Source organism: Limanda limanda, chromosome 14 (genome assembly GCF_963576545.1).
Source record: "Limanda limanda chromosome 14, fLimLim1.1, whole genome shotgun sequence".
In the NCBI taxonomy this organism is placed as follows: Eukaryota; Metazoa; Chordata; class Actinopteri; order Pleuronectiformes; family Pleuronectidae; genus Limanda; species Limanda limanda.
The window spans coordinates 20824765-20848582 of record NC_083649.1 but is presented as its reverse complement, the minus strand read 5'-3'; the positions used below and the strand labels follow the sequence as shown (position 1 = coordinate 20848582).

Here is a 23818-nt window from a genome sequence, read left to right as displayed (position 1 = left end):
GTGATGTCACTGCCTTTCCTTTTCTATAGGAAATTGGACTATTCTCAGTTAAGATGCAGCCAGAACGGTATTAAATATATTCTCCACATATATAAATTCTCGGACACAGCTGCGTCTTTCCTAAATAGCTGTAAAGACTGATTTAATACCACGTGTTGACATTGCCATTGCTGTATGTTTTCTGTTGCTACATGTTTATGTTCAATGACTGTGTCAGCTGTGTCACAGCAGTGACATGAGTTGGGGGTTGGTTTCTAGAAAACTAAAACAGGATGGCTAATAACGTGATCTTGAGTAAAAAAAATGTGTCTAAAAGCTTTGATTACAGGAAAGCGTTAAGGCAACACGCGACGCAGTCATGGCTAGTTGAATCCACTAGATGGCGATAGATGACCACGCAATGAGAAAACTCGGGGCTCGTGGGTTGAAAAACGGAGTGGGAGGTGACGTGAACCAAACATTTGTGCACACTGCCTCTTCATATCTCATCCAGCGGAGCGCATGGATCCGGGCTTCAGGTCCACTGCCTGCCGCCGTCCTGGATGCTGCAGACTCAGGCAGGAGCTCGTAGCTGCCGCGTCCCTTCGTGTGATTAGATCGCTTGTTTGAAACCACAGCGACAGTGATCTGAGCAGACAGGACATTCAGCAGCAGCAGCAGCAGCGGTGCTTTGGTGCTCGGAGTGCCCGCCCAGGCAGGCAGGCAGCAGGCAGCAGGCAGGAGAGATGGAGCGGTGGAAAGGCAGAGTGGCCCTGGTGACCGGAGCCTCGGTGGGGATTGGAGCGGCCACAGCCCGGGCACTGGTCCAGCAAGGCATGCGGGTCGTCGGCTGTGCCAGGAACGTCGACAAAATAGAGGTGGGTGATTTAGTGGAGTGTCGTCGGGCGTTAAGTGTTTCCGACACGCACAGGAGAAGCTAGCTTTACGACATCAGAACTAGCCCCCTAACCTTAACCGCTAGCTTAGGTTAGCTTCACAACTTCAGCTGGGAAGCCCCAGTGGTGGACAGTAGCAGGTCAAGTAACCTATTTAATTCAAGCAGAGGAGCTTCATTCATCTGAATAGTGTTAAGAATAAAACAAAGTGAACTAATGTTACATCAGTCAATTACTAAACCTTGTGTAAACAGTGGGATCACCAGAGGTGTAAACCAAAGCTAAATCACGACAAGCTAGTGTTTACAACTTTACAGGGACGTAATTGTGTCCTAGCTTGATGGTCCACTTAACTTGTGTGATGTCTCACAGTGCCTCTGTACAATAAAGCACCACTGATGCTCTCCCTGCAGCTCCTGTCACTACATATCCCATAAACCCTTGCTCTTTATGCATCTCTGTTTGCTGTTGGGGAGGGGAAAACCTTTTTCTTAAGGTTGACCTGCTCCAGAGAGGTCAGAGGTCAGCAGACCAGCATCAGCAGAGCGTCTGTGTTAAATGACCCTTAAAACAAGCATGATACCTGCTAACAACTGACCATTGTGCGGGACAGACAAATAGTAGGTCGTCATCTCAAAGCCCTAATTCACCCACTCCCAGTGTTTAGTAATAAACTTGTTCTGGTAGCGTCAAGTTTCCTCACTACACTTGCTGGTCAGTGGACGTATCAACCAATAACCGTAATAAAATAAAACATCATGCATACAGTTCCTCATTGTGTATTGTATGTGTCTTCTAAAGACAAATTACCAACAATCCAAGCTGTAAAATGTTCTATGGACGCACTGTTCCACTGATAATCTCCTTTTTTTTCACACCTAGATTTTGAGCCAGACTATTCATCTCTGCTCGAGGTTTGGGATAAACATGATCCGATACACCTATCACATTTTGAGTCATTGCTCTGTGAGTCTTGTCACAGGGAGCTAAAGACTCACCCTCTGTGATAAGGAAAGACAAGTCAGATCATTATTCAGGTCCCGCTCCCATCATGACTCTGAGAGTAATAGGTTCCAGTGGAGATTAGTTTTTAAGTGCGTGCAAATTTGTTATCCGCCTATAGAACTCAGGGAATTTTTAGGGGGTTTAACCAAAAAAATTAATTGATTGTGAAGGCGAACATGGGAGGCGGATTTTCAGAATAGTCACAGTGGTTTTAATTCAACTCCTGTGACACACATTCTGGCACAAACACTCTGGTGGTGAATATCTTGGAGCAGGTGACAGTGGCCCCACCCCTCTCACTCTTGTCTAACCGTAAGCCATAAGGCACTGCACCTTGCTTATCTTGTCAGGCGGTAATCAAGCCTTACTCTCCTCACTCCACAGATGTCTCAGCTTCTTGCTGTATGACTTCTGGTTGACCACCTTGAATGCACCCGGTGTGTTTTTCATAAAGCAGAGTTCAGCATGCCTTGCATTGTTCACATCACTGTCACATTTGGATATAAGGTGTTGTACAGAGTGTCAACTACTGTGAGTCATAAAACACAGTGGCATTATGCAGTAGCAGTCACATGAATAATCCCTCTGATGTAGTTAGATTAGATAAGTAGATTTAAGTTTATTTAGCTAATATGAATTGTAACTTGTTATAATTAATCGTAATTATACTGGCAGAGATCTAGGCTAAAGAGATGAATAAGGTACTGTACATCTTATTGTTCTTCACCGTTAATGTGAAGAGCTGTGGCGAAGGCAGCTCCTTCCAGTTCAGTCAGCTCTTACCCGGGGGCCATCAATGTGATATTGTGTTGCATATAAACTGGATGACCTCTGATATTCCAGTGTCAAGCTGTTTACAAAAGACAGACACAAGCAAGGGCCAGGATTTAGTTAGAATAGTTGGTCATCATGTGTCAATCTTTTCTCTCCATAGTGCATTGTTGCATGGTTCTGTACTATAGCGAAAGCTAACTATTTTCATTATTTATTAATCAGACTATAATGTCCAATATTAGTGAAAAATACCCACCAAGCTTCCCAAAGCACAAAATATGACTTTAAATGTGTTGTAATCCTCATAATGAAATTATTTTTCTTTCTCTGACTTTTTTAATACAAAAAGGTTTGAAAACAGTTTGGCGATCATCATAGTTGTTACTGTGTTGTTTTTTTACTCAAACAACAAATCAATTTCCAGTCTGCAACAAGGTAGTTGCAATACAGACAAACAGGCGCGTACTGCACTACGGAATTTGTACCTCATGGTTCAATAATGTCTTGTTTTGGACATGCAAGCATTTTTCCCACCTTGGCTACACACACACACACGTACACACACTCATGCCCATACAGGCATACAGTGAGTGTGAATTGCGCAATAGAAAACCACCCTCCATTCATACTCTGGTCACATGGTCCCTCCTGTCAATAGTTAACTTCCACAGCTTGTGTCAGCCCTCTTATATTACTTGTGCAAGACAACAACAAGGTCATAACATTTAAAATCTTTATGGTGCCTTTTTTTTGAATATGTCTGTCAGCATTAACTCGACTGCAGCTCAGCCAGAGCAGTCTCAGTTATTCTTAAATATGGATTGCAGTACATGAAACCAACATTCCATAAACTGAATATTTGCCCCAAAGACCGTAAGATGTGAGGTTGTATAGATTTCTGCTCTCTCCACGAGAGACTGTACAAGACTTTAGAGAGATGTCTGTGTGAGTTGAGGGACAAAGCCAGTATTGTGCCCTCTCTGCTATGTAAACTGGGTTCTTGCTGTAGTTGTGCCAAACCTGGCATGCTACTAGTGGGGGATGCAAATGTCTATCACCAAGTAATTGTTCTTGACTTCCATATTGGTGTTCATTTCTTTACTTGAGGAGATTTACATCAGTATTTTCACCTCAAAGTAGACCAGATAAAATGATGGCCAAATATATTTAAATGTAATAGGTTTTTGTTTTTGTCTGTAAACAAACCATGGAGAGAGGGGAGTGGAGAGTTGTGGCAGCAGTATTGTTTTGCTGTCTCTGTGAGACTATGCACTAGGCAGTGGGGGAGCAGCGAGCTGGAGGGCGACGTGTGGTCACCATGGGCTCTGAGCAGGAATGGAAGCAACAGGACGCTTTCAAGTAGCAGCAACACAGCTTCTCATTAAAAGCTTGTGAAACTGACCAACGTCCAGCGTAAGAACTGCAGCTTCTGCTTTGAGTGTTGAAGAGCAACACCATAAAAGTGGAGAAGTGTCCAAAGACTGTATGCATGTTTGTGAGACTGCTGCCATATTAGAAGGCGTATCTGAGCTCAAATCTGACTCAGAGGAAGAAGAGGACAGCTAGTTACTGACTGAATAGACCTCTATGGCCCTCCAGCCCACATAACCCATATCTGTGGTTTGGATGTACCTGCTTACCAAGCACAATATGATGCAGTAGTAAATACACAGTTATGGGAGAATGAACTCTTGTTGCTTATTCCCAAAAATCAAACTAAAAAGACACCATTAGGATTTATTCCTCCACCTCATCCAGATAATCTGGAATACTGGATTATTTTCATCAGGATCCTAACATTGTTTACTGAGAAGTTGTTGAAAATACCAAAAAAGGCCTTATCTTGCGATGTTACTTTAAATATCCCTCTTCTGCCCCTTAAAATCAAAGATGATGTTTTCTTATAAACAGGTTAACAGGTTTAAAATATGAAAATAAAAGTATTTATAAAAAAACGAGAATGGGTGGAGAAAATAAAAAAAACAATAAAATGTTTAAATATTGCGTAATAGCAGATGAATCAAGGTATCAATCTCAACTTGAAATGAAAGCCAATGAGAGGCGGCGAGTCTTAAGCAGTGATATAAACATGACTCGTGTCTAAACAGGTTAAGATTTTCCAAAGATTGAGGCAGCCTCTGAATTCACCTGCAGTTACCATTCACCAAGTTTGATGCAAATTGCTTCGGTACTTTTGTGTAATCCTGCTGTAGATTACACAAACCAACAATCAGATTTATGTTTCATAACATAAATGATTTATGTTTCATAACATAAATCTGGTTTTAACTTAACCTCCATGGCAAAAGTAATAAAGTATTTTTTTAAAGAAAAAAACTCTTGGTTTAAAACTTTTTTATAGTCAACTTGTTTTATGAATCTCCCATAACTGGGTTGCTTATGAGTTTTAGTTGTCATATCTCATGCCTACATGCTCTAATGTAAGATAAGCCTGTTGCAATCGTTTTCCGTAGAGGCAAAGGGTGGGATGGGGTGGGGTCTGTCACATAGTCGATGATTCAAATGATTGATTGTGCATCTAGAAAGTATAGTTTGTGTTCCTGTTTCTGCAAAATAATTCAAACCCGATTCATCACATTCATTAGAAACAAGTCACAAATCAATGAACATGGCTTTTTATCAGGAAGGAATTGTGGGTACTGTGTAGGGTTTCTCTGTAGTCACACTTGTTACTCTGACCATCTATATAACAAATCTGTTTGTACTGCAAGTCCATTTAAAATTGATACGGGGAAACTGACATTACCTGGGTGCTTTGAGCCCTCGCACAGTACAGACATCTGTCAAAATGTAAAAGCTTTGGCTGCTACATTTTAGATCAGATAAAATAGGCAAACAGAATGACTTTTTCGTGCTCAACCGTTGGTGTTTGGCATACACTGAGTTTGTGTTATTATTCTCACTGCCTTTTTTCAATGCTGAATACAAGGAGTATAAAATTGCTTTCAGACATGCACTGAACTCCGGATAATAAACAGGGCCGTATGTGAGAATGCAAACATCTCAGTCAGTTGCTGCAGAGTTTCTCCTTCCAGACCCCTAGTCAAACTTCAGCATAATGCCAGAGTGAGTGTCCAGGTACAGAACAAAAATAATACAAATGTCTTGGAATGAAAAAGAGGTGTGATAAACATAGTAAATGCAGATGAAAATGTCAACTTTTTGTCAGTAACGGGCAAAAAGTGCACTTCTGTACAGCTTACATTTTATATAAAACTTTTTTAAACTTAAATTAGCATGGATATAGTTGCTCTCTGCCTGTTTAAAGCCGTTGGGACAATTGACCAGCACATAATTCAAGTGGGCTAATAGGCCCTATCTAACAGGCTCCTGATTGGCTGCCTGTGAATGCAGCTCTACATAAAGCATAATCCTCTACACTTCTTAGCTAGCCTAAGCATGTATTCTTTGAGTGAGTAAATTCTAAATTAAAACTCAAAGCCCCCTGCAGATTAGCTAGGAGGTCAATTTCAAACCACGGTTGACCAGCTTTGATTTGGTGCCCATTCTGAAGGAGCCAAGAAATGCTCAGTCATGCTTCAAAAGCTGAGGTGACACAACAAAAGTCAATCAGCGTCCCGCTGTCTCCACTACCTCCTCTGGGTTGTGTCTGTACACGTTGAAACACAGTGATTAGATTTTACCCGAGAACGTATTTGAAGTGGGTCAGGTCAGAAAGATTTACTCTCTTTGTCTCAGTCCCTCTTCATCACTTTGTGCCCTGATTCTTCTTTTTATGTTTTGTCTATTCCCTTCAAATCATTAAAATATATTGATAGGTGTGATGTGTAAATGCACAGTTAGATCGTTGTTTAAGCATATCCCCAAAACGACGTAAGCATTGCAAAATTACCTTTGCATATTAAATATAGTCTCAATGAATAGTTCAGACCCTAAGTTTTAAGATTGTTCCTTTTGGTGTGTCAGCATTGCTGTCTGCTCCTGTGCAGTTATTTGACTTCCCATGAAAATTCTCTCCTGAACCCAGAGAGTTGCCTCATGGCCTCTTCAGCTCTCAAGCTTCGGTCTTACCCATGCAGAAAGCTTTCCCACTGAGCTGTGAGCTGACAGGGGCTCTAACTGATAATCCATCATGTGTCCATGGATTCTGCTCCCGAGAGAAAAAGCAATTCACACCACAACACATAATAACATTTCCTCATGTATCAATCCTCCCAAAGCAGCAGTTCAGAATGTGAGGTTATTAATGACATACAGGTATGAAGTCGAATGGCTGGGCAATGAGACGATTTCTATAAATGAATCACGAATGAAAGAAAATACCATGATTTAAAAATGATAACCCGCTGAATGCATTTCAATAAATGTATGTCTTCTGGTTTAAGCTCAACCCTCACAACCACCTTTTTTCACTTTTCGCTATTAGGCGAGAGCAGTAGGCTTATGAATGTGACACGCGTAAACAAAAGTAAAACATGAAAATGTGAAAGCAGAGGCAAATGGCTGACGATGAAATTCAGTAAAAGAGGTCAAACCGCATTAGTGATATGGAAGCAGTTCAGATTTCTCAAGCTGGAGAGAAATGTATCCGATACGGGTTATGCAGGCAACCCGTGCTGACAAAGAGTGGAAATGTAATGAACTTTTTTGACCACCTGAACAGGAGCCGTCCTGTCGAGTTCACTGAAAACACTCAAATTGCTTTCACTGACAACCAGGCTCCATAACCAGCTCCCCCAGGAGTAGTGGCTGAGTCTGCCTTTTCAGTCATTGTCCCACATGTGTGAGTTATTGATATGATTTAAATATGTATAGCAGAGATTTATGAATCATGAGTAGGTGATGCTATTGCTGATGAGAAGCCAGTTTATTTTATCGTTACAGTCCCACAAGACTAGCCTCAACAGTAAATTTCCAATTTCAATTTAGTATTCATCATTTCCATACTGGCAGGCTTTTTACTTTAGTATACCTGAACGAGTAAGTACCATAGTTCAGACTAATGGATTAATACATCCTGTAAGAGTCTGTCAAATCGGATATTAAGATGTTGTGTTTGTAGTCTCAACTCAAAATCTGGTGAGATACTCTTCTCTGAAACTCAATAGTTTTTTAAAAGTGTATCTCTGCAGCAAAACATTTAACAGTAAAACAGTACAATTGTTAAGAGTACTGCATATAAATGAAAATACAAACATTTACATCTGTTACATTTTTCAGTGCTCACAATAAATAACTCAAGTCTGGGGTATTTTTAATCACCCATCATGCTGGTTCAACTGGGTCTTAATACAATTACCAGTCTGATTTGACTAGACGGCTCCGTGACCCCTATGAGCCACTCTCCCTGCACCACCACAGTGCTGATCTCTCTGTGCCTCTCTCTAACATTTACTGGCATTGACATCCACTCTCCGGGCCTCCTGCTCCGATAGATAGCGTGTTTCCTGTCCTATTCTGTCACACACTTGCTGAAAAGCTCCTCTCTGTGTGTATTTTGTCGGTGTGTATTTGAGGGAGGCCTATTGTACAATGGAAGAACATTTCATGGAACTGCTATGTGCAACTGTTGCAGCAGGCTGGCACTTGTAATGTCCTTATTTGTGCAATTAGCATGCAATTACCATATGTGGCAGAAATGTAGTGCATGCAGTCATGCAGATACAGCTCAGAAGAACTGCGGCTGTTTTCAGAGCAAAGCACAACCCTACCCAGTATTACTTATACTTTGGTGTTTCTCAGTCGGTGTATGTTGTAGCAGTGACAGCAGAGTGAGAAAGAAAGGATTGTATGAGTCTACAGCACAAAGACAACTTGAGTTCTATATTACCATTCGGCATTGGGGGGGCTGGCAGGAGAAAATGCTAATTTTATAGTTTTTGGCTTTGACATCAGCCCAACTGGATTTGTTGCCGGGTGTTTGTTTGATATTGGAAACATTTTATGGCCACTCTGAGCTCACACTCTTTAGGCCCAACCCAGGCTGGCCCGGATTGAAAGGGTTTAATTTGTGGACTGTCAGATCACCACTGCCTCCATGCCTCTCTCCCATGTCTGTTTTTGTTGCCTGCTCAGGGTTTAAGCTATCACAAACGCAGCATGCATTACAATGCAGTATCAGAGTCGGCCTTGGGCTTTTGCAGTGAGAGCAAAAGTTGTGGTAACGATCGCCAGCAACAGGGGCAGAAAAAAAACTCACATGAGAGAGAGGAGGCATATGATTCGTCAAGAGGGAAACTTCATCCCTCAGCATGTTTCAACTACAGACAACAGAAATTGAGTAATTCTTTTAATCATCTGACGGCCATGTGAATCCAGGAATAAAGGCGGCTCTCTGTAGAAATGTCATCCTTCCACAGTTTCTTCTCTTATTTAGAATAAATATCTGCCTCTTCCTTGATTTGATCACTTTGTTTCGAGAACAAAAAATCCGCCTGCACTGGTTACACCGGTCTGTTACACAGCACTTGGCTGCCTGCTCTCTATCTCCCCTGTCAGGGTTATAAAAGCCTTCTCATTTAAACCAGATACTCATACCAAACATATGCTGTCGTTGACTCATCACCCAGCAGCACTGTGTTAGGACTTATTTATTTATATTTACTTATTTATGCCTGCACAGTTGCTGATTCTTGTGACATTATTTCCGAGTGCTGACATAGGTTTTCCAAAAACTGACCCATGTTCATGCAATGCCTGGAACTCTCCAGAAAAGCCTAAGTCTGTAAATGAGTGTAGTTTCCAACAAAGAGTGTAATAAATGTTCTTATCGCCCTGACTTGATTAGATAACCCTCAGGGAAGTGGTGTAAAACCGCCCCGTTCAACCTTTAGACCTCTTATAGTGGCCGTCTTTCGTTGTGCGAAGACGAGATAATTGCAAAACCATCCTTTCCACCCTGCTGCAATCAGCCTGATGTCTCCTTTGACCCCCACACTCGGCATGACTGATCAAAAATTTGGAAAGTGTTTATTTTTATTGTCACACAGCAGTAGTATAGCTGGATAATGAGTGGAATAAAGAATCACAACTGGATGTGTTCCTCAGACACCCTGTTCTCAGGAGGGGAAAACCACTAAATGGAGGGTACATTTAATTAAATACTGGCACTAAATTAGTCACATGCGAGTTCATCTATTAGGTGGATAATTCCATGAAGCTCTACTTGTAAGACCGTCCTGTTATATTGTTCCCCTACAAAAATCTGAATGATCCAGTTTTTAATGCCGTATGTATGCTTCATGCTTTTATTTTCTCTCTCCCTCCTTTTCACGATTTTGGCTGCCAACCCCTCCCCATCCTCCCCCATTTCCTGCCTTCTTTCTCACACTTTGTGTGATCACTGGACAACAGTCTCGTTAATGAGGATGAAAATTCATAATGACAGGAAAAACAGTTTTGTGTGTCACAGGTACTTAAGAGACAGGACAGGAAGGATGAAGAGGGTAGGGGTTAGTGGCTGATTTACGTCTTTTGATTTTATTTTTTTTAACCACCCACCCAACAGTCTTTTCAGAGAATAAGAGGAGACACAGCTTCCCTTAAACATAAGCCCACTTTTGTGTGGAGGAACTACACAGTCAACCTGAGACAAATATAATTTCTCTGCTAATAGCTCTTGCCTTGTGCTATCGATCGGCTCCTCTCATGAAGCTTATCTGCCCTCAGCACTTTGGCATCTTTTATTTTTATCTCTTTCCTCCTCTCCAGTGAGTTGTTTTGCTGGTGCATTTACACCAGTTCCAAGTGAGTGGGTGAATGATTGAACATGGCGCGGGACAGTGATGCCCCTTGCATTGTAGACCTTATATAACAGCCCCCCTGCAGGGGTTAGAGGCCTTTAATGTCACTATGTAGGCATGTACACATATGACTGAGTGCTGTGTGGGTGTATGTACACCCATTACTGGGACATGCACGGCCTTTATGACCTGTTTCTGAGCTGTAAGAGTTTTTGCGTTTCAACATTGGTCTTATCAAGACTGTCTGAGTAATTGCAAATAGGGATTTTTGTTTGAGGTCTGTGTATCTGCAATCTTTCATAAGCACACAATTCCAAACCATATAAAAATACGTGATACAGGTGATGTTAAAAAGGTTAATGCATATTTTTATGTTTTTTTTAATGTGGACAATTGTAGAAAAATCTAAACACAAGGTAGTTCAGAACGTGAATGTTGCTTTTAGAGGAAAGTGGTTGCATAATGCTATTAGTTGGGTCTATTTTGGTTTATTGGATTCCGATGTTGCATTTGATTGATTTAGAAGTGCACCTTCGATTCACCCTGCCCACAAACATAGCATCAGTTTATTTTGAAAGTCTGCTTAGCCACATTGCTGTGTCTGTTTTAGAAAAACTATTATGTTTGTCAAACAGGTTTATTAATACTTTTAAAGGTTGTTAACATGCAAAACCTTTTTGATATTTCGTTTCATTTTTGAATGAGCTGTACGTAGAATCAATTTGCGAACAATGCAATTGCTCATTTTTCGGAGTGGTTGTTTATCTGTGGGACTGCAGTGCCATGTCTGTAGGCACAGCCAGTCCGAGGGCTGGAACTGCCCACAGCAGTCAAGCTGGTGCCAGAACACACACTCTCTCACACACATCTACGCACATTCGCAGCCTGCTACTTCCTGGACCAAGATCACAGCCTGTTTGCCCTGCTGCTCCCACTTAAGTGTAATTCTCTCCCAGGAACAAAAGATGGGCCTTACTTCCCCTTTACGTTAACCTCCTTTCTGAATAAAGAAGAGCCTCTCCACTCTTGGGCCTGAGATCTCCTTCCCGCCTGAAAGCATTTCCCTCCAGACAAGTGTGTATGTTAGAGCCACAGGTTAAAGACAGCTCAGATACTTTGCATTGAGGCGTTACTGCAGCTGAACTGCACCAGGCTCACAACTTCACCTTTCTACAATGTGGTCATAAGAGTCGGTTTTAGTCTTTACAGATGAGACAAGTGTTTTCAGTGATGTTGTATTTTGACAGATTAACTCGGGTATGCTTCCCCTCTGGATAATCCGAGTTAAATGGTTTAGAGGAAGAGCAGGGAAATCTACACACTCCTAAGTGTGAGATACAGTGCATCAACTCTATTACGCCTTCTGTTAGAAAACAGCCAGAGTGATCCCTTTATCCAATTTCATCCTGATTATAAAAAGCAGGCTTCACAAGTATACTTAGTGTCTTCAAGGAGCCGCTGCAGTGGCTGCTGCTATCTGCGAGCAGCCATCTCCACCTGTCAGACAATTAACACAAAATCCCAGAGCCTTTATTAGCACGAGTGTGTTGATGCCCAACTTTCTGCTCATGCTTTCTTAATTTACATTCTGGAAGTAAGTGGCCTTGTAATTTCAGGTATCAGATCGTGCTGCCTCTTCTCTAGCTTTAGTTTTATCCCTGACAGTGAGCTGTTAACATGGATTTTTTTATCTTCACAATTTATATTTTACTTATATTATATATATTTTTAATTGTTTGAATCTGTTATAATGGAGGAGTGGTTGAAACATCCAGTCTCCGACGCTCCAGGTTACACAAGTATGGATGCAAACCTCGAGAAAACAAGTCTAAATGTTTAAAATCAGTTGTGCAGGGTGCAGAGGCAGGATGTAACTTTCCTTTTTGCGTCAGTTGTGTGTTAGAAATGGCATCATCACGCCCACTCTGTCCTGATTCTCCCGTTGGCTCATTCGGACATTCTCTGGATTTTTTACTGGGGAGCTAACCAAAGAAACTCCAGAGAATGTCTAGAGCCTCTCACTCCGACATTGGTGCTCTCACATGGAGAATAGGAAATGAAAGCTATATGCTTTAAAGCTGGATATATCTGAATGAAACTGCATGCCCATGTATTAAATAAAACCAAGATAACAAATATGCCTGCATTAGAAATGTAATCGTCTCGGCTCCACACCCGCACAGAGCGTTACAGTGCTGCACATCATCTCTGTCTGTCACCAGCCCCGCCCTTATTACCCATGCCCCTGCTGTCTGACCGGCACCCAGAATGAGACATCAGGTGACCGGTGCAGCTGTGCCTAGCGAAGGAGGGGGGGTTGATGATGTGTGACAGTTTGTATGAAACCTCACAGTGGTGGCCAGCCAGCTGACCTGTTTGGAGTGCAGCCTGCCCGGCCGCTGCAGGCTCAGCGAGCTGTATCCTCGAGAAAGAGGCAGCTGCACAAAGCTCCTCTTTCAGTCTTGATTTGGATTTTGGTCGAAATTTAATTGAAATGCTTTTTATTATCAGGGAAAGAAACATAATAAGGCAGGTGTGGTTTGTCCACATTAGTGTCAAATCTGCCCTCTTGATGTGGCGTTGATCTGATGGCTGCACGCTCTTTCTGCCTTCTCAGAGTCGGAGTTGGTAGGGTGCAGGATGGAACCCTTATCTTAGTTATGATGCTGCAGGTTAATTATTTCTAGCTCTTAACTAACCGTGTCTCAGTCCTGTAAATCAATACATGGCAATTTACAGTGTTTTAAAAAAAAAAAAAGTGTTTTCTTTCACTCTCTTACAGGGTTTAAATTTGGGTCTGATTTTGTGTTTTGCAGAAGCTGGCAGCAGAATGTCAGAGTGCAGGCTACAGTGGCACACTGATCCCCTACAAGTGTGACCTGTCCAACGAGGAGGAGATCCTGTCCATGTTTTCAGCGATAAAGACGCTGCACAAAGGCGTGGACGTATGCATCAACAACGCTGGACTGGCCCACAGCGAGCCACTGCTCAGCGGAAAGACCGAGGGCTGGAGGAACATGATCGATGTGGGTTGATCACAGACACACAAATATTAATGCCACGGCAGCAACAAGCTGAAATGAACATTTTTAATTGTAGTGGGTATAATTATGTGTGTGTTTTGTAAATGTATGTTTACTCTGATGGAGTTAGGGGAACTCTTGTGTTTGTAGAGTAAAGAGTAAACACATTCATGTTTGTATACGTACACACACACACACACACACTAATCCTGATGCCCCCCCTCCTCACCGAGGCAGTTTCAGTGGAGGCCCTGACAGAGCAGAGGCCCACTATTGAAAGAAGCCCAATTTATCTTGTTGGAACTTTACTTTCTGATTCATTGAGCTCTTGACCACCGAAGACCCCCTAGTCTAAAGCCACTGTCTCCAACGTCCTGCATTTGTTACGCTCGTCCATCTGTTGTCATGGCACCCTACATAAATCTGTACTAGAGTGTATTTTTAGCTCGAGTTTAATCTGTACCCTGACCTTGTTTAGTCACCTCCCTATCTTCCCACCACGTTGGCTTTAAACATACTGTCTATGAGTATCACTACAATAGCAGATTAGAGACCACAACCTGGACATGACCAGCGGGTTCAGATGATCTAACACACTGACCCAGTGAGCAGCACTCAGCTACACTGCTAGTGTTATTACATAACATTCAAAACATTTAATTTAACAACACAGTAGGATTCTGCAAATGATGAAGTTTCTGTCTTCGCCCTCTCTGCAGGTGAATGTCTTAGCCTTGTCTATCTGCACCCGTGAGGCATACAAATCAATGAAGGAAAGGAATGTGGACGATGGCCACATCATTAATATTAACAGGTAAGATATGCATCCTCCAATCTCAGGAATGTAAAGATCAATATGAAAATTCCTCTGCCAGTTTGTTCAAGGGGTTTTAATAAGTTAAAGTTTCAATGTGGAAGATTAAGGTGAAAGGGAACTATTGAACAGAAGATAATCCTAGTGATTTTTTCACTTGTGTGTAATCACCTACATTTTACGAGCCCTATATATTTAAATACTTAATATTTACATCAGGAGCGGGTCCTCTCGACAGAGGTCGCAATGGCTTTTACAGTAGCCCAGACTGGACAAACTAAACACCTTTTGAGTCTTTATGACAATTGAAGGCTTCACCACTAGACTCCCCCACTAGATGTCACTAAATTATACACACTGAACCTTTATGTAAAGCCAACCAGGGGCCCCACCTGACCCCTGGTGGTGGAAGTCAGCTAATATTGACCTCTTTTATTATTGTTATGCTACCAAGACACTTTATTAATAATTAACCGTAAAGAAGAGGAATTGAACATAACATGACTAGTAAATCAGACGCTATAGAGTTTAAAGATTCATTCATTTAATTTGGACTTGAATCAAATTTTTCGAATTAAATCATGTCCGCCTCCTCTGTCTTCTATAGTATGAGTGGACACCGAGTGGTGCCAAGTGCTGACGTGCATTTCTACAGTGCCACTAAATATGCTGTGACTGCTCTGACTGAGGGGATACGACAAGAGCTCAGAGAAGCAAATACACACATCAGAGCCACAGTAAGTTAGTTGTCAGCCCCCAGTGTGAAGATCCTTCTCTCCTCACTGGATCACTTAAATCACCGTACAGTTGGTTCACACCTCATGCATGTTCCTCCTCTACAGTGTATATCTCCTGGAATAGTGGAGACTGAGTTTGCCTTCCGGCACCATGACAGTGATCCAGAGAAAGCAGCTGCTGTGTACGAGAGTATCAAAGTAAGAGCCGACGTAGTATTTCAATACAGTGAAAAAAAACTGGAGCGCTGCAGCATCAATAATACTCTTGTCTCCACTTCTCAGTGTTTGAAAGCAGAAGACGTAGCCAGCGCGGTCACATTTGTCCTCAGTGCCCCTCCTCACGTCCAGGTATCTCCTTCTCTTTCTTTATCTTACTTTTATATCATCAAGTACACGGTGCGGCTTCAATATTGATCTCCCTTGTTATTTTCCTTGTCCTTAGATTGGAGACATGCAGATGAGGCCGGTCGAACAGGTGTCGTAGCAGTCAAACAGGAAGCTGCAGGAGGAGCACAGCAGCCCTCATGACCCATTAGCGACCTCTGCTGGGCAAGGGAGGGAGGGGGGATAAAACAAATCAACTACAGCTGTTTTGGATCTGCTCGGATGTGGCTGAGGAGATCTGGAGCCTTAAGGAGGCTGTGAGAGGAAATGAAGGGCGTAGACTTTGCAAACCACTACGAAAATACTACTGAACGCAGCAACCTAGTTGTTTATGAATTGCGGTCCTGAACCGGGCTGACTCCAGATTACAGTAGGAACAAACGACAACGGAGAGTGCTGCTGTGCTACATGGTCATCTGCGTGACCATCACTTCAGAGGGAAGACTATGCCATTGATTGCACATGTTTTATTTTTTTTGTTTTTGTAGGTCATATGACATATCTTTTTGAAAAGAAATGGAAAGAGTTTAAGTTTAAGTATAATTGCCACTAATACGTTTTATAAATATTTTAACTTTTGATCATAAATAGACGTGGTCTCATACTCACTAAATATAGACAATACTATGTCCTGTACTCTTGTAACTAACCATGAACTGACTTGCATCCTGCTTCCTGTAGTCACCATAAGTTTTCACAAACACATTCACTAACCTTTCTATCCAGTTTTCAGCCCTGTACAAGGAATCGGGAACGACCAATGCCATTGTCTTTTCAGTACATGGGTTTCGAATCCACCTTTGATTTGCCTATGTAATTTCATTTCTTCTGCACTTTTGATTCATTTGTGGGGAGTTTTAACAAGTAAACACTGGCAACTTATGTAGGGGAGGAAGCTAACTCATTGCACATGTAACCCGCTTGAGATGTGTACCTTCAATTTCTCATTAAATAAAAATGATTGCCCAGAAGGAAGTCGTGTTGTGATGTGTTCACCAGACTGCAGGCGTCAGCTTGTCATGGCAGAAATGCGACGATCTTTGAACTTTGTGAAATGTTTTTATTACACATCATGACATGACATGAGACCTGCATGACCCATGTAATCATCTGTTAAGCAGCAGCATAATCTCTTATCCGCAGTGCCCTGTTGCATTTGACCTAATAAATGAGTCAGCCACAATAAACTATACAGTGCAATATGATAAAAGGGAACTGGTTCTTACAGCTGAAGCTTGGCATTGAACTATGGATGTTAAATGGTTTAATGTTATTAGCTAAAAATTAGATACTGAATTCAATAACAGCCCCTGATCATCGATTTGTCGACATCTGCATTAATATATTTGGCCAAGAGATGGCACCCTCAGCAAAGTCAAGTCCACAAGAGACCAGTCAGGTTTGTGTATATGTCAAGTCTCGAGTCCCCTCCTTTGTCCTTTGCAGCTGTCACGCCAGAGGAAATGCAGGCCAGATGTTGAGGATGCCTCAACAATAACAGATTCTAAACACGTATCTGTCCACAAAATCATATAAACGAACAAAACAGTCACCAGACGTTGGACAAAATCTCAGATTAAATTCAGATGCTTACAAAAATGTCCATTTTAAATAATCTACATGCAGCAACATGTTTCCACAATCATGCAAATAGTTTGTGGCATAAATATGCTTAATTCTTTACCAGAAGTTTGTTCAAGATTTAAGACTAATAGCAAAACACTTCCAGATGAAGTTAAACCTGCAGCTGATGGTGGCAATGTGAACATCATGAGGTATCAGAGGTTTGTCTGAATGTGAGATTTTTCAGTCACAAGAGAGTTGGAGCTGATGACAGCCATGACTGGATATGCATCTTTTCCTCCCCTCTCATCAAACGTCTTTTTGGACTTCTCATCCAGGCTGTGCGGTGTGATCGAGAGCTTCAGTTTCTGTTGGATAAAATGAATCAATAACATTAACCCACAGCTTGATGTGGTAACACACTCACATGAGTTTTAAATGCAGAGCCTTGAATGGAGAACAGGTTAATAGTACACGTAGGTCACCTGCATGAATGAGCCAGGCAGCACCCACAACGTGTGAACTGCACCCAGGGGAATCCAGATGATGGAAGCCATGGCAATGACCCACCCAACGCCCTGAGCCCAGGGAGGAAAGATGTAGTCCTCGTAGCGGGCTGGTTTGAATTGTATGATGGAGAAAATGAGGAGAACCTGCAGAAAGAAACACTCAAAGTTCAGTAGTGACACATTAGGATGGATATCTAACTTGCGTTTAGTGGAAAATTAAGTCCTGGTGGTCCTGCCTACTTACAGCGATCAGTGCAGGAGCAACTATGAGCCAGCACAGTCTGAAGAAGATATTTGCTCTCTTCCCTGTCATCTCTTCCAAGTTGTCTGAAAGTCGCTTCACACCTGCGATTGGGAAACTACTTTAGTAAAATGTTCAACTGTTAGCAGTCTGTTTTATGTTGTTGCTGATAGACTTTGTGGCATGGCAAGTCACATACTAAATTGCAGCTCAAAATTGATGAGATACATCCATGTTTGGTTTAAAGTGTATCGTCACTTTAACTGACCACTAAAATTTGAATTAGAGCCGAACATCTTTTTCTTACCATAGCACCAACAGATTGCTATAACCTCAAAGAATGCAAGAAACATGATGGACACGATCGCAGTGTAATGGTCCATCAGCTGAAAAACAAAGATTCCCACCTGGACAGACACAGAAACAATGTTTAGGACAACAGGTGTGAGACTGAAGATCTTACAGTTTGGTTATAACTTGGTAAAACATCAACCAGTGATGAAGTAGAGTTTGTACCTGCATGACACAAGGAATTCCTAAAAGGCTGGCTGCACCACAGACAGCGAGAACAAACAGCTCCTGCCTCTTAAAAAATCCCATCAGCTGCTGATAGAATTGATCCATCAGACTGGTCACCATCACTTCAACCATCGCAAACTGACAAAAAAAGAAATTAGAAGAAATTATAAGAGGTTATACGTAATCTCTCTAGGACAGCTCCAAAATGGCCTTTCCCTGACTTTACCTCACTATCCAGTCCAAGGCAGAGCAGCATGAAGAAGAACAACACAGCCCAGAGCTGAGGCACAGGCATGTTGGCAAAGGCTTGTGGGTAAACGACAAAAACCAGTCCTGGACCTGGATACACAATAAAATCAATATGGCAACGCAGACTAAAATCTAAATCATGAAGACACTTCTATAAACAAACTGTGACATGTATTAACAAAAAGCTGGGAAAAGATCAACATGTACAGAATTAATCTGTTCACTATACACTCCTTGATGGAGACAATAAACACAGACTTGAAGAGCAAAAATACTCTGTAGTGTTCATAAAGCTTTCATATTGCTACAGCAGTGTGTAATGATGAATTAACATTACACACGTCATTTCTTCTAAAGCACTAGTACATCTTTAGTTAAATAAGTGTTTCTTGTCTCTTATTCTATTATTACGATTTATTCTTAATTAAGCTTTTTTTCAGATTTTAAACACAGCATAGCGGTCAATGAGGCTCCGACGAGAGGGTGACCAGTATCAAATTTTGAATTATGACTCATATTTTAACACTTGACTCCTCTGTGAAAATACCTAATACACTAATACCAGGTGCACTGTCTCGAAAGAAAACAAATTTATAACCATTCGCTCCCTCACACGGGTAAAATAGCTTATTTTACTGCAAGTGAATTCATTTAAATTATAAATAAAACACAAATATTATCCTGATACCGAGGTATAAAAATGGGCAAGTCTAATCCGAATTTAGAATTGTTATGATTTGATATGAGACTATGGTTTTGTTCTCTTACCGTCCACAGCCAGATCGCTGACAGGAATGCCCTGAAGATGAGACATGTATCCAAAGGCGGAGAAAATTACGAAGCCTGCCAGGATACTGGTGAGGGAGTTGAGGATACTTATAGTCAGGGTGTCCCTGTTGGGAAGAGAACATATTCTTTGTATCACTTTCTACTTCTGCTGAGGGAGAAAGCAAAAGAGGATTTCTGTCTTATTACTTCAGAACGTTGTTGTTGAAGGAATTGTAGCTGGACATGGCCAAGAGGGAGCCGAAACCAATCCCAATGGAGTTAAAGATCTGAGCTGCAGCGTTCACCCACACCTTCAACACAGAGGAGATGTTCATCCATTACTATTGATCATCACTGCCAAAACCTATCAACAATGCCTGTGTCAATGTTAACAAAATAAATAGTGGGCTGACACTTCTGTGTCAGTCAGGTCATCCAGAACCATTTATTTATTTATCTCCACCTTATGCAATCCTCTTGCTTCTTTCTTACCTCCACTGAGAGCAGCTTGTCCCATTTTGGCACAATGAAGAAGGTTATTCCATCTATTGCTCCAGGAAGCTGCACATTATTGATGAGCAGGGCAATCAGGATGACGTACGGGAACAGGGCCGTGAAGTACACCACCTACACACAGAAACAAACAAGGTAAGCGATTCGCCCATCAGTCCGTCCAACTCTCTCTTGGGCTCAGTCTATTCTCGCTCACTCCTTCACCTTGCCTGTTGATTTCACTCCCTTGAAGATACAAAGGTAAATGAGGATCCAAGCCAGAAAGAGGATGAGGAGAAGCTCCCAGCGTATCTCTCCTGCCTCCTCCACTCCATTGGTCTGCTCAAGCATCTTATTTCTTCAAAAAGAGGAGAGAGGTGTCCAAGATTAGTACATTCTGCATTAATCCTGACATTATGCCTCATACCTGAGGCATAATTAATTATTCATACAATCAGTCCAATTATTTTGTGATAAATTAGTCATTTTACTCTGATGGTCATTAGGCAGGGAAATATTTATATCTGGTGTATCACAGGGTTCCATTTTGGGCCCTTTTCTTTTTCTGCACTGTAATGGTGACGGTATTGTTCTTATCTCTCCACCTTTGATCACTGACAAATTTTTATCAACCAAACTATTATATTGTGCCCTGCACTTGTCTCTCACTCAGTTAACATCATCAAAGGGCATTCATGGTCCCTTAAGGATGAATCCTGCAGACATTGATGGTGAGCCACTAACTTTTCCTCCACTGAGACCAACCCATTAATGGATTAGGGTGAAACATTATACAACCTGGTGCAGATATCCCTGATCCATGCAGAGCAGCAGGAAGAAGAACAACATAGCCCAGAAGTGGGGTAAAGGCATTTAAGCAAAGGCTTATGGGTAAATAACAGAAACCAGTCCTGGAACTGGATACTCAAGAAAATCAATATGTCAACGCAGACTAAAAACTAAATCATGAAGACGTTAAGACAGGTTAAAAATAAAGACAGGTTAAAAAAATCTGGATGTGTCCAATACTTTCCAAATTCCTGACTTTTATTTAGCACTGCTGAAAAACACTGACTGCCATTACCAAATATGTTATACAGCCATTGCTAAATTGCCAGACCTCGGATTTTCTCACACTGTATATGATATCAAAAAATTACACACCTGGCACAACATATTGACCTATAAGCTTATACCAATCTCAAAGTGTATTCTATTGTTTCCTTTGTTTTATCTTCAGTTATTTTTTATGTGTGTCTCGTGAAGCCCTTTGTAAATGTGATTTGAAATGAGCTTTGTAAATAAGGTTTACTTTTGTTGTGAAAAAAAATATTGGATTATAGATTCATCCACTTACGGCAACTTAACCATTTCATGAGTAAACCAATTTGAAAACGACAGGTTTCGCACCACTGACTCCACAGGAAGCTGTTTGCAATGAACAGTGTTGGTTCTTCCAAAAAATCTTCAACATGGCATCACTGCATACTAGAAAGTAATTACCAACTTCACCATTTGCACTATGATGTTTATTCTTTTTACTATCCTTTAGTTGTACCATTACAGCTGTAAAGCACTTTGGTGAACCAAGTTGTTTTAAATATGCTATATGAATAAAATTGACATTATCATTGACATTGACATTGACATTTATCTAAGAAGCAGAGTGGGTTTCTCCCACACAGTGAGACTTACTTGAAGAACTCCTGGCTGGCTGTGGAGGAGTAGCTGCTGTTGGTGGCATGGTTGGTGCAGTTCGGTGTGTTCCAGGTGTTGTTGCAGCTCTGCCAGGGCAGCGGGGCCTGGAAGGAGCTGAAGAGATAGTAAAGAGCCCACGTGATAACAATGTTGTAGTAGGTGCACATTATGAAGGAGATTGCCACTGATGCCACACCCACACCTGAGGACAGACAAAAATTATGTTACTATCATGTTTTTTACAGTCAGACAAATAGACGTGTTTTACCCATCAGTTACCTTTCAGCAGTGGGCAGACCTTAATCAGAGCATGGACAGGTCCTCTCCTTGTGTACTGGCCCACAGTCAGCTCCATGTGGAGCAGAGGGATTCCCAACACCACCAGCATTAACAGGTATGGCACCAGAAAGGCACCTGGCAGTGAAATAATGGTAAAATATCACATCAGTCAACTATTACACACATGTTGCTAGCAAAGTAGCTCCCGCTGGTACTGTTTTTATGGCATCCTCTAATGTTTAACTACTGTAAAAGTGCTCCTGCTCCTGCGTTTCCCTTTAACCTATGTTGGGTCATTTTTACTGTTTTAAACAAATGTTCTTCCTCAACTGTACGTGCAGAATTTCTCTGTTTAGATTGAGCTTGTAAACACGAAAAAGCCACAAAGTTCACTGCAACTATGTCATAACTTGTGATCCAAATCATAGTTTGAACATTTTTTTAACACAATCAGTACAAACAAATGCAGGGCTCACTAACAGCACATTATCTTAACCTCCTCTCACCTCCTCCACTCCTGTAGCAGAGATAGGGGAACCTCCACACGTTGCCAAGCCCCACAGCAGCGCCAATGCCGGCCAGAGTGAACTCTATCTGCCTGCTCCATGTCGGTCGGCTGAAGTGTTGATCCATGTCCTTCTCCCTGTGTCACCACTGTCGCTCATCGGGGCTCAAACTACATGGATGGTTGGCTAGAATTCAAGTAGCCCTGCGTGATATAACCTTCCTTTTTATTATCTTTAATGATTAGCTTAGCAAGACAGCCTACAGCAGGCCATGGCAATGCGGCTCATAAAAGGGGGAAGGTTTGTCTTACTTAACAGGTTTTCATAACAATTATCCAATAGGTTGTTTTGAATATGAAATGTAGTTTGAAAAGGGAATTTTCAACACAGTGATTCAGACATTAGTTAGGATGCAAAAGCAGAAATGTAATATTTTCAGAAGTATATTTTAATCAGTTTAACCTGAAATGAAGAATGGTCCTGTTCAAACTCTTCATATCCACATTGAAGCAGGCTCTCATCCACAGAGATCTGCCCTGTTGCAGCGCCATGTTATCACAGAGGCCCCGGGGCCCTGCACGAAGCTGGGTTTGACCTTATCGGGGTAATTCACCATGGTAACTTGGTTAGCTGAACAGCTAACCTGCTCCAGAGCAGGTTAAATTGGAGATAAGAGATTAAGCTGTATAAAAGCTCCACCCACAAAGACCTAGTTCAATACTACTTCCCTATCTTAAAGAAGGTTTATCCTTCGAAATTAAATATTTATTTGGAAGGGGGTAGATAGTTTACAGATTTACCTTGTGACAGCCCCTATCCCCCCCCTCCTCTGAGAAATGGTGCAGAGAAATAGGTCCATGTGTTTTTATTGATTAGTAATTGCAAACGTTTCCACCACAGTGTGACCTACAGCCCATTATAGAGTCTACATCATGTGACTAAGTGAAACGTTTCATCTCTCATCCAAGAGGCTTCTTCATTTCAGTTCCACAGGTCTTGTTAGTAAAGAACAGATTCATATCTCGTGGCCCAACGTTATTTCTCTCTTTCCCACACGTGAAGTTCAGCTGGATCTCGAAAGACATCCTGGTTATGTTGAGCTCCCTTTGTAGTACAGACTCTAGGACGGACTAAATTACAACACTGGCATGAAAGAGGGCCTGCACAAACCATTCGATTTCACTAAATCCTAAACACTGGTACTTTAATGGTTCAAGTAGCTGTAACTCTTGTCGCTGGAAGTGAAAAGATTCATTTTTAACAATAATTGTTTACTAAGTGGGGAGAATCTGAATTTTCCATTGACAAAGTATACAGTATATGGGTTAACAATAATTATCTATGGAGCTATAAAGCTCAAGTAAAGATTAACTTAATTAATCTTAACCTTTATAAATTATTTTTTACAGAAAAATGATATCATTCTTATAGACCTGCTTATAGACTTCACCTCTCTACTCCTCTGTAACATCTCCACCAAGTTCTTTAGAATGCCGAGAATTCGAAATATCTTCACTGAAGACACAGAGAGCTGTTTTTTTAACACTTTAATGATCAGTTTGCTGTACATGAATGTCCGGAAAGTTTACATAATTTGTTCTTATCCACAAGTTATGTAGTGCAGGTTTCAGGTGGAGTCATCTGGTTTAAACAGAGCA

At 41.5% G+C, this 23818-nt stretch overlaps 2 protein-coding genes across 2 annotated transcripts; one reads left to right on the top strand and one right to left on the bottom strand.

The window, feature by feature from the left end:
- Window positions 1–501: 501 nt before the first annotated feature.
- Window positions 502–16307, top strand: dhrs11a (dehydrogenase/reductase 11a). The gene is made up of 7 exons (XM_061085735.1): window positions 502–857; window positions 13195–13404; window positions 14121–14215; window positions 14823–14952; window positions 15058–15150; window positions 15235–15300; window positions 15395–16307. The coding sequence occupies exons 1-7, from the start codon at window positions 726–728 to the stop codon at window positions 15434–15436; spliced, it is 768 nt and encodes a 255-aa protein (XP_060941718.1). The 5' UTR covers window positions 502–725; the 3' UTR covers window positions 15437–16307.
- Window positions 16308–17114: 807 nt separating this feature from the next.
- On the bottom strand, window positions 17115–22711 carry si:ch211-283g2.1 (sodium- and chloride-dependent GABA transporter ine). Its single transcript, XM_061085347.1, has 14 exons — window positions 22623–22711; window positions 22161–22297; window positions 21655–21789; window positions 21373–21577; window positions 19903–20035; window positions 19678–19812; window positions 19393–19496; window positions 19186–19310; window positions 18395–18507; window positions 18166–18306; window positions 17957–18056; window positions 17653–17753; window positions 17385–17552; window positions 17115–17267 (listed from the first exon to the last, which is right to left on the bottom strand). Exons 1-14 carry the CDS (start codon window positions 22709–22711, stop codon window positions 17115–17117), a joined length of 1839 nt encoding a protein of 612 aa, XP_060941330.1.
- Window positions 22712–23818: the final 1107 nt, after the last annotated feature.

Coding starts and splice junctions, on each gene's coding strand:
- dhrs11a (XM_061085735.1), top strand. CDS start 726: ATGGAGCGGTGGAAAGGCAGAGTGGCCCTGGTGACCGGAGCCTCGGTG. Junction 14,953..15,057: donor ATACACACATCAGAGCCACA/GTAAGTTAGTTG, acceptor CCTCCTCTACAG/TGTATATCTCCTGGAATAGT. Junction 15,151..15,234: donor CTGTGTACGAGAGTATCAAA/GTAAGAGCCGAC, acceptor TCCACTTCTCAG/TGTTTGAAAGCAGAAGACGT.
- si:ch211-283g2.1 (XM_061085347.1), bottom strand. CDS start 22,711: ATGGCGCTGCAACAGGGCAGATCTCTGTGGATGAGAGCCTGCTTCAAT. Junction 21,790..22,160: donor CTGCTACAGGAGTGGAGGAG/GTGAGAGGAGGT, acceptor TTTCACTGCCAG/GTGCCTTTCTGGTGCCATAC. Junction 19,497..19,677: donor ACAAGCTGCTCTCAGTGGAG/GTAAGAAAGAAG, acceptor TCTGTGTTGAAG/GTGTGGGTGAACGCTGCAGC.